The following is an 11,625-nucleotide window of genomic DNA, read 5'->3' on the forward strand; positions in this document are numbered from 1 at the left end:
TATATATATATATATATATATATATATTATATTAAAGCTCTACATAATATATTAATTTAATAAAATGTATAAAAAAATGTAACCATGAAAATAAAATTTTTGGGGTGTTGTTTTTTTCTCTCTCTTTTTCCTTTCACTAAGCACTTTATTTACTAAAAGAGTGTTGTTTATTCAACATTGAAAATGATAATTTATTGAAACTGTTTTAATGTTCAAATAGATTATTAAATATCAGCAAATAAGATCTAGCGTTTTGTTCCTTTATATCTATTATTTATTATTTTATTTAATTAAGAATTATATATTATCATTTTATAAATTAAATAGTTATTAAAAAATTAATATATTTATAAAAAAATCGATATTTATAAAAAATTTTTAGGAAATCTTTTATAACAGACAATTTTGAAATGTATAGTTTTTTTTATTGATTTATACATTAGTTTAAATTATCAAATTTAAAAATTAATTAAAATAATATAATTGTTTTCAAATGTAAGACGCACAAGTATCCAAAAGAAATACATTGTTCTTGAGTTAATGGAACTTCTTCATTGCCTTCTCACAAACCATTGGATGTTCAAAGTATATTCAAATATTTATTTATACGATATTGTATATAACATTGAAAAATAATATGTTTGGTATATTTCTTTTTCAGTCCAAAAAAATGTTGGAAAAATTAATTCAAAACTTAATTCAAAAATTAATTCATAATGGAAAATTTAAAGCATGATTTATTTCAAGAAAAATCGACTTTAAATTTTAAATTTGACAACATCAAATCAATATGCTAAGTAAAAATCAATACAGCAGTTGTTTTTATCGAACTCGAGTATGTATCAGTAGGAAAAATACAATATCTTTATGATATTATATTCTATTACTATTGATTTACATTTGACGTCTTTTATATTATACTATTTGTGGGCAAATGTTCTTTGTCGTTCTTTGCAAAAGTATATTTAAATAAGATGATGTAATTAGCGTTTCAAAAAAATTACGTACTTCTTTTAACAAACAGAATACATAAATTTTATTTTCAAAGTTCGTCACGTTTTTCGTACCAATAATTTAATTTTTTTTTGTTGAAAACTATTTGCTTCTATCTTCATTTGTTGGAGTTAATCCGTCCATTAATTTAACTCTGTAAAAAAAATGTTTATATTTACTTTGATCACAATTGTTGCTAGAATTTTTCTTTAAAATAGAAAATTTTTATTATTATAATTTTAATCTCATATTTGAAGCAATGACTTGTTTCCCATCCGAAGTAACTTTTTTATTTTCTGTAAACTATTTTCCAATGGATATGAATCCAATGCATTGAAAGTAGATAAATTGCTTGAAATTCTTTACTTAATCAACTGAATGACAAAGATGATGTATGTTGCTGCTAACAGACTAAATACCATAAATTTTAATATAACATTCTATAAAAGTTTTAAATAATTTGTCTGCTACGTGTAAATAGTTTGAGTACGAATTGCTATAACAGATTACAATATTGCAAAAAAAATAACATAAAATGTTCAAATGTATTTCTTCAGGTAGATAATTTTTTAATAACGAATTTTTATACAATAGATACAAAAAATTCGATACCCTCTTTTTTCAAAATTTTATACTTTACATATCAAGATCTAATGGCTCGAAGAATCGCTTGGCATTTTACATCGAAGGAGAAAATCAGATATCAATTTAATTATATGCAGACAACATTGTTTCCTCAAGCCTAAGGTTCCGTACACGTATCCATAGTTAATAAATATTTTATTATATCTAGATCTAATAAATGCAATGAATCAAATATTAGAAAACTTTTTATCATGTCAATTGGAAGTCTTTTTAAAAGTGAATTCATTTTATGGTCAGAATTGATACTATGATGAGCGAAAAGTTGCATCAGTCCTATTAGGTATTTCTATACGTGGAAAATTCCAGGTTCTTTAACATAATATTCATCCATAGTTAAATACATCCATAAATAAAACTATAATCATTAAAATTAACAGTACTGTAAAAAAAGATTATTAATTAATATAATTATTTAAAAAAAATAATACACATTAAAAATAATGTAAAAATATTGTAAATATAATAGAGTGCACATAATTACTAATAATAAATATTTTTATTCATTATATTTTACAATTGTTTAACAATAAATAAATTCAATTTTTTTGTAGATTACTATCTTTAATAAAAGATCTGGCAAGAATGTCACATATAAAACATTGAATACATATATTAATTTTATATTCGTTGATGATAATATCATTATTTAAAATGGTTAACATTATATCGACAAAAAGGAAAAATCATTAAAAAAATCATCAGAAGTTAAAGATTTATTTTCCCCACAATTAAATTCCAATAATCATAGAAACAATATTAAAATAATGAATCAAAAACAATATTGACCAAAACTATACTCTGAACTATTAATATGTTAATCCATTGATATTAAAATAGAGTGCGATATACGAATTTTCTTCACATGATAAGCACCTTTCGAAGCAAATATGTAGTCTATTGTGTCAATAATGTTCCCTTCCCATCTTTATAATAGTCACTGTTCTTAGTATTTCCAATAGTATCCTCGGATCTCAAGGCACATTAGATATTTTTGAATAAATTAAAATATGCAGTAATATTTTTAATGCATCATGGCATATATATATCAGCGCCCATTCTTTTAATGCCTCACGTATGTCGATACATTTGTTTTTCAAATCATTAAATACATCATCATTATCTGATGATACAGTCTCATAATTGCTACAACAGTCAGAATTTATCAATTTTTCATGCTCCGACTAATTTTTTAATAAAATAGAGTTAATACTACCGATTCAACATTTTGCGATAAATTTGATGTAGAAGTTATACGTTTTTCATCCAACTAGCTCTTTCAAAGTTGGATTTCACAATATTAATTTTCTTCATACAATGTTCAATTTTTCTATAAAATGTACTACTCTTTTTGAATTTTTTAAACTTTTGCAAATTAGTCAGTACTGTTTTTTTCATCTCAAAATGTATAGCTATAAGATTAACTTTCCGATCCCAAAAGTGATAATAAAATGGTTGAGATTAAAATTTTGATTGATTTTTCTCCAAGTATATGTATGTTGTCGTGTAGTACTTTTACAGTCAACAAAATATTCAATGGGAAACATATTAGAATTATTAAACTCAAAAAAAACTTTTAATCTATTCTTTATTAATTATTTTGATTATAAAATAACTCTAGTTAATAAAATTTTTTAGGATAATATTTTTCAGAAATGTGGAAAATGAAGTACACAAACATTTTCGTACGTACGTGTTTCACTTTATTTATTAAATTAATGTTGACACAGGTTATTGTGTATGTTGTATAGTGAGAGTCGTGTATATGGGCAATAGTTACCTATCTATATAGTAATAGAATAGAATTAAAATTATTCATTTAAATACAATTGCGACACGCGCGTATAGAAGGACGTAAATTACCATTGTTCTCTTCTTGAATTTTTTATGTTTTCTCTGCTCTTACGTTTAATATATATTCACATAATTGGGAGAAGATCGTTAAATTTTATTTATCCATTTATTAAACAATATATTGATTCTTATAATTTTATCGATTTTGATGCTTCAATAAATCTTTTAAATAGTGAGCATTAATTTTTTTTAATGTAACGTTTTCGTTGCGATGTATCGCATTTCGTTGGCCAAGTAATTTCGAATTTACGACGGGTCGTTACGTGACAGTGAGCACTATATTCGTATCGATACTATGTTTATAGGTGCGCATTCTGGTTGCTCCAATTTAAACCCCTCGAAAATAACACGTTTGCGGCCCGTTGAAAACTCTCTCTCTCTTTCTCTCTCTCTCTCTCTCTCTCTTTCTCTCTCTTCCTCTTTGTGATAACTGATATCGTGTCCTTTTCTTTCTTCTTTTCTCGTAAGATGTTCAATTGTGCCTGACAAAATTAAGTACCACTTTAAATTTTTGTATTTTTTAAAAATAATTGCAAAATATAATCTGTTATCTATTAATATTACACAGCTATACAAAATTTTCATTCTTTAATTGTAAGACTAATTATCTAAATAAGACAAAATTATGACATAAGATGTCTTTTAAGCGCAAAAAACGTCTTATGGTCTGATTTTAGACATTTTTTATTATCTGGGTACTATTTATTAAAAAATATAATTATTCTATATTATTTTATGTATCACATTTTATATTAAACATACGTTTATAAAGACGACGACGTTTGAAGTGGCAAAGGGTAAGATGACGGTGATTATTTTACAGATCCTGCCTCGTCTCCTGGACGAGGTATACCTGGGAACCGGGCACGGTTGAAGTGGTGACAAAGCTGCGGTGTTTGGCGCGGATCAAGCTCAAATTGCTCTCTGCCGTGTCGGCGCGATCCTCCGCGGCCTCGAGTTCTCTTTGGAATCGGCGGACCCTGGTGACGCTTTGTTGAGACATGCCTTCTTGCTCCTGCAGCTGTCTCTTGTAGATGCTTACTTTCTGGGATGCTTTGTCAAATGATTCCTGCAGCAGAGCGATGTTCTTCGCATCCTCTTCAACTTGAATCATTACCTCCTTAATGTTACGCTCCTTCTTACGAAGTATCTTTACAGTCTCAGTGTGTCGGCGTTTCTCTTCATCCAACTCAAGTTCCAGATCACGAATCTATGCAAGAATTATAAAAACAAAATTTATTAAAAATTAATAAATAACGAAATTTATTAAAAATTAATAATAATAATGATATAATATTACTACCAAAAAAGCATTGTTAACGAAATTTAAAAGATGTTTTAACAAAACATTAAATTTATTTAATTATATAAAACTTTTATATTAATATTTAATTGTATAAAATTGTATTTTAAAAGATTCAATTATTTTTTAATTATAAATTTATATTAAAAAATATATCTATTACTTTAAAAAAATGACTAAAAAAATTAAGTTTTTCAGAAAAAAAAAATTATTTTTCAACTATACAGAAAATTAATTTTACAACTCTTAAAAAAACCATTTTTTCTGAATTGTGATTTCTCGACATCTTACAAAATTATAACAAATCCGGAATAATTAATTGAAAATAATGTAAGTCAAAATATCATAAACTATTTAAGTATTATATTTATTTCAATCAGCTACAATAAAATAATTGAATTTAAAATAAAACAATTTTTTCTTCAAACTTTGATCATTAAACCTGTCTTAATTCTAAATATTATCTGTAAAATATCTCTCTTTCTTTTTTTTACAAAAATGATACTACTTAAAATGTGCCTTTTCTATAGAAGATATAACATTTATTATACATAACAGATATTATAACATTTTTGAAAACCTTAAGACACAAGTATTTGACAGCTATTTGACAAACTGTGAATTTAAGTTAGTTTACTTTTGATAATTGATAGAATAATTTTTATCTAATTCATTTATGATGATAACACGAAAATCACATTTTTTTCAGTTGTGTTACTTTTGAAGTAAGAGAATGATATAATATTAAAATGAAAAAAAGTTTTATTCTTTCTTCTCACCCTGGCTTCGAGTTTGCTGATGATGCGCTTGCCTCCAACAATGGCATTAGCCTCAACCTCTTCCAATCTCACGGACAAATTCTTTACCTCAATCTCCAGCGATTTCTTGATAGCTTCAATTTTGACAATACGCTCTTGTTCTTCATGGAGAATCTCAACGGTGTGCTTGAGTTCATTCTGTACTCTTTGATATCTCTCATCGCTAACTCGCAATTCTTTAGTGACCTCTTCGTAATCTCCAGCCAAAGTAGCTAGTTCTTGCTCTAGTTTAGCCCTTGATGAAGCGAGGTTTACATTGATTGTAGTTAGCTCGTTGATACGGCTAACCGATTCCTCGTATTGTTGCTCGACAGTCCTCTTTGCACGCAGGGCCTTCAACACAATTTCATTTATACATACCCATTTACATAACCATTATGTAATGCTTATATAATGTGATATTTATTCGTATCTTCGCTTATTCCGGAAGATAAACTAAATTTTTTAAACACATTTTGTAATCAATCTCTTTCAAGTTAAGTGTTTCAAATCAATTTCTCTACTTACAGATTCGTAATTGCCGCGGACTTCCTCGAGCTCAGCCGTCAATGATTGGAGACGACGTTGACTAATGCCCAATTGATCCAGGGTTACTTGCAACTGGCGCTGTATTTCGTCGTAATGAGCTTGTAATTCCTGAAAAATAAAATAATTAAACGTGTAAAGTGGTTGCTATTTTAAACACATTAGCAGATATAAGTGTCGATATTACCGTCAAAGTGAGAGACTGCTTCTTAATGGTCTTTTGCAAATCAATATTGTTCTTGTTGGCGACATCCAAGGATAATTCGAGCTCGGTGATTTGAATTTGGAGCTTCTTCTTTATACGCTGAACTTCGGTCTTCAACTTCGTCTCAGCTTCCACCACGCGGGCATTCAACTGCTCGATTTCGATGCTAGTCTGTTTACTATTAATTTCATTCGATGTAAACATATCAAATAGTTTTTTATTTTCTCTATTTTGATAAATATTATTTAAACAATTAAATTTTCAATCACAGTGCTATTCTTCGAAATGTAAGAACACATTTTGTTAGTTACTATTTTGAATACATCAAACAATTTTGATACATCTAGTATTTAATAGTCCTACTTGTTATCAGTTTGGTGTCCATCGATTTACTTTATTCATCCTGGGATTTAATTTTCGGCTACTTTTATACAATTTTTCTGCGTCTTTTAAAATCAGTACTAATTGATAATGAAAGAATATAATATTATGGAACAAGGGGATATTAAAATAAATTACAAGAGAAATAAACTTCTTCTAAACATAAAATCAAATATCAGTTATTAAAATCATTTATTTCTATTTCACGCATTTTTATTCTTTTCTAAAAATTAAAATATTGTACCTTTTTTCTACTGAGAACTCGATCATAACGTCACAACTCTTATCTATCTACTACGCTTAATATTATAATACTCGCATCCTCGACACCCATACAAAAGTTCCCGTCTCATACGATCTTGATACCTCTTATCTAGAAAATAATTGCTGGACTTCTGCTCGAATCCGCGCAGCTCCCTGCTGAGCGTATCAAGTGGCTGCATCAGCTTGTCCTCATCAATTAGAACCTTGGCCCTTTCATTCATCAATCTGCTGTGTACCGTATCGTCCCAGAAAGAATGCATGGTCTCCTTTTGGAATTTCCGGATATCAGCCAATTCCTGGCTCTTGGACAGATTCTTCAGTGCTTCTGTCCTCAAATGAAATTCTATTGCTTTCGCAGATTTACCACGGAGACTTTTAGCATGCTTCAACGCGTCATTCACCTCGGTCATCATCCGAACATCTTTCAACGCTTGCAACTTAATATTGCTCATCGCTTCCTGCTGGATCTCCTTGACCTCGCTGCGGGCACGAGTGCTGGCGAACATCAATGGCATGGGTAGTCTTTTCAAGTCCTTTCCGGTACGCGGAAAAATCTCCTTGGTCACGCGGCTGGCTTGCACGGTCTTGGCCAGGCTGAAGTCCGAGCGATTTGCTATCTTCGGGCACGTCAGGCAGACAGATGGTCAGCGTCAATTTTATGTCGCACGTTGGTCGCTCGTGTTTTTCTATGTGTACATCTAATGGGCACCACCGTTTTCCGTCATGCACGCGCACTTGTGCGACGTGGTCACCTAAACTTAGCCGCAGCGGTCCAGAATGCGAAAGTAATCGGCGCCACTTATGACCGATCCTCTTGAGAGATTCAAGAGCGACTGCCAATGCATCGAACACCTACTGTCCCTTTCGTCCGGGAACAGAAATGGATTTTTGTTCTGTACGATTTGGCAAACTGTTCTGACTTAATCACGACTATGAGACATAATAGGATGCCAAGAAATTGTTCGGTGCAGTATTTCGCGATATTTTTAATAACTCGGATAGCTTTTCTAAACTGATATAGGAAATTTCTGCAGTAAATTATTAAGAAAAGTTTTATTAAATGCTAGAAAAACTTTTTCCTTTGTGGATATATAAACATTATTTTTAAGATTGTATTATGTTATAATCAAATTTCCTATTTGGGTTCCAAGGAATACTAAGATATATTAGTTGTTCAACGAAAATGTATTTATAATTATTTTTTAGAGAAAATATCTCTAATATTATAAATATTATTAAAGATATGATTTGTATTATAGACTATATTAATTATACTAGAATACTTTAAGACAGTAAATGCACGATTGCATTTAAAAGTATAAATACAAAAGTAAACTGCTTTATTTTATAAATATTGTTTGTTATATATTTAACTTTTAGATATATACTATTATATAATTTTATTGTTAATATTATTATATGATCGTATTATTAAAAGAATTGTATATTGTCATATACTATTATATAATAATTATTTATTTAGTAACAACAAATATCAGAACGATGCGTTTAAGTAACAATGTAAACAATTTATTTATTATTGCAATAAATAAGTTAGTATAATTTATTTAGATTATAAAATTTCTTACAGTTTTTGCATGTCTTTAAAATCTATTTCTTATAAATAAATTTTATATTATTCCCGATGTCGTTTCATTAAATTATGATATTTAAAAGAAAATTTATCAAAGGAGCAAATTTGTTAGGTAATTAATTTTTATTTGTTACGTATACGAAATTAAATAAAAGAAAAAATAATATGTTGTTATTGCATATTTTTGTTCGAAAAATAAGTTGCGAAAGAAAACGACGTCAATAATGACACGAATTACGCATGGCTTCTATGCACACGTCTTTGATCATTGTCTTGAAACGAAGCAACCTCTCTCGCGGCACTAAATTTAGAAACCGAAAAGGTCGAACAGTCGCCAAGGCGCACACTCGGAGAACGGATCGCCTCATATTTTCCAAAAATTCTTCTTTGCAAATACTTATCTGCACTTTCTCGCTAGTACCTTAAAATGAGATAGGTGATCTCTGGCTTCGTCCTCAGCATCAATTGCATATTTAATAAGATCATCTCTCGTATAGGGTTGCACTTTTTTATCTTCCCACAAAACTTTGCTGTCAGACCAGGGTAATTCAGGTAATTCTATTCTTTTTTCAAGTTCTGGTAAAGATGATTTTGATGCGATTCGCTTGGAATCTATATAATCAATCATTGGTTGATAATAATTTATTCCGAATCCATAATTTCTTGAGTAGATGTACGTTGGATAATGCCGCCATTTTGATTCCCATGGCATATAATTTGGTGGCATATAACTTGTCATTTTTGATAAAGTTATAGACGTCCACGTCGTTTATTTTTGATTTTTAAAAATTTATAAAAATATAATTGATGTAAAGAAAAATATAATTGATGTAAAGAATTTTTCAGACAATCGTCTCTTAAAATTTTTTGTTTTTTGACAATTCAATTATATTCTGATATTGTCAGATTTCCGATTTCTAATTTAATTTAATTTATATATATATTATAGATTTTTTTATGCATTTATGCTTTCTATGAACAGAGATGATGACACTTGCAACAAGATCGTTGATAAAAATTGGGTCGATGGTTAGGTGGTATCTTTTGTAGTTTTCGTTGCGATTGCCACATCGAGAACAACCAATCAGCATCTTTCAATAATTGGATCATGACTGATCGTATTTCTTGCATTTATTAATAGAATCGTATTGTCATATATTTTGTCATCATCTGTCCTTATTAATATCTCTGATCTTGGTTTTATTATACCATCCATTTTATTTCAGCGTTAATGTTAGCGATCAGAATAAATGACCATAATAAATTTTAATGTTATATGTATCGTAAAGCACTTTATATGTTTATATCAAATACATATTCATTGTAGAATAATTTGTAGTAGATAGACGATTTCTAGTCTTTACTCTGATTTTGTAAAATGAAATTTTTTTTTATTAAAAAAGAGCTTTTTTTAAATAAACTATGTTTATAAATGTAACAATATCATATTTTATTCTTTATATAAATAGGTAAGTAAAAAAATCGTGTAAAGAAATTGCTTACGTCATTAAATGTATGAATCAATTGTTGATAAATTTAACAACATTTCATTATGTGTGTGTTAATAATAACATTTCGACTTACGATGACTGATCAAAATTAGAATGAATTTTTATTAGAATTGATTATATCGTGTCTTCAATAATACAATTAGCATTTATATGTTTTACTATATGTGTAATATATACATTACAATACTTTTGCAATTTGCATTACTGATTACTATATAATGTAATTATTAGAAAATTAAATATTATATAAATACAATATTATACGATGTAATTATAAAATTAAAATCCCAATAAAAATCACACGCAAGTAATGTAAGTATAACATAGTTTTATTAAAAATTAAAGCAAACTTACCTAAGCAAAAGAGATTTTTTTCATATTAACACAACTGCACATTGGTACAATATTTTTAAAAATAATTTTCTTTTTCTTCCCAGAATGAAGTAAATCTTATTTTAAATTAATAGAATAGCTTTCTCTCTTTAAAAAGTACGTAATTTTAATTGAAGAATGTTTCACGGAGAATAACAGATTTGAAAGTAATAAAAAATAGTAATAAAAAACCAATATATCATAACATTATGAGTTGTTGCAATTTTATTAAATAAGTAAAAAAGTCAATTAATTAATACTACCTAATAAAAATTTCTTTATATGATAATATGTATATGAATATATAAATATACATAAAATATGTATTTAATTTTATATTTAAATATATACATTTAAATATATATAATTATGTACGAAATATATTCATGTTTGTATATGTCCATACATTTATATTCTTTTTTTTTGTAAAATTTCTGTTTATTACAAAGATAGTAATAATAATAAAAATACTTAAAAAAGAATTTAAAAAATAATTTTGTTACATATTGTAACAAAAAATCAAGTTTGAAAAAAAAAAAAGAAAAATTTGTTTATACGTAATATATATAAACATATATATTGAATTATATTCATATAATTATGTATGGGCAATTTTTTCATTTCTTTAAATTTAATATTTTATAAGAAAAAAACCAATGTAAAAATTTAGTTATTGTTAAGAACTTACCGAATAACTTCAATTTCTTCATCCTTTTCAGCAATGCGACGCTCAAACTCATGACGCAATTGGCTCAATTCGGCTGACAATCTTTGAGCACGTTGCTCTTCAATTTTACGGCCCTTATATCAAATTTTCCCTTATTTAATATTTTATTTGTTATGATTTATGTTATATTTGATTTTTAATTAATTTTAGAATAACTTATTTACTTATTATTATTATACTAAGAACTCTTATTTTAAATTCTATCTTTAATGAATTTTTTTTTAAAGTTTGATTTGGATTTATTTTAGTAACGTTTTTATTTATTTTACTAAATATAATATTTAAAAAAATATTGATAAAAGAATTTGTTTTTATATTGCAGCAAACAACTCTATTTTTAGTTTAAAAAAAAAAAAAAAATTATATATATATATATATATATATATATTGAAGACTTACTTAATTTTAAAATAAAATAATAATAACAAAAAAATTT

At 27.3% G+C, this 11,625-nt stretch overlaps 2 protein-coding genes and 1 long non-coding RNA gene across 3 annotated transcripts in view; all 3 read right to left on the minus strand.

Annotated features, from left to right (window-relative positions):
- Positions 1-3,315: 3,315 nt before the first annotated feature.
- LOC105627283 lies at positions 3,316-4,312 on the minus strand. The gene is made up of 2 exons (XR_001046536.1): positions 4,252-4,312; positions 3,316-3,971 (listed from the first exon to the last, which is right to left on the minus strand). It is a non-coding gene; the product is annotated as an uncharacterized LOC105627283 (long non-coding RNA).
- The window catches only part of LOC105627282 (paramyosin, long form), a 17,915-nt gene continuing 10,596 nt past the window's right edge, over positions 4,307-11,625 (minus strand). Inside the window, exons 11-15 of the mRNA XM_012208569.1 lie at positions 11,151-11,263; positions 6,323-6,518; positions 6,118-6,246; positions 5,572-5,943; positions 4,307-4,699 (exon numbers count right to left, since the gene is read on the minus strand). Of these exons, the coding sequence (XP_012063959.1) occupies positions 4,307-4,699; positions 5,572-5,943; positions 6,118-6,246; positions 6,323-6,518; positions 11,151-11,263 (1,203 nt within the window). The remainder of the gene's footprint in view (positions 4,700-5,571; positions 5,944-6,117; positions 6,247-6,322; positions 6,519-11,150; positions 11,264-11,625) is intronic.
- Positions 7,009-7,500, minus strand: LOC105627281. The gene has a single exon (XM_012208568.1). The coding sequence runs from the start codon at positions 7,498-7,500 to the stop codon at positions 7,009-7,011; it is 492 nt and encodes a 163-aa protein (XP_012063958.1).

The sequence above is a fragment of the Atta cephalotes genome (assembly GCF_000143395.1).
Source record: "Atta cephalotes unplaced genomic scaffold scaffold00008, whole genome shotgun sequence".
Classification (NCBI taxonomy): domain Eukaryota; kingdom Metazoa; phylum Arthropoda; class Insecta; order Hymenoptera; family Formicidae; genus Atta; species Atta cephalotes.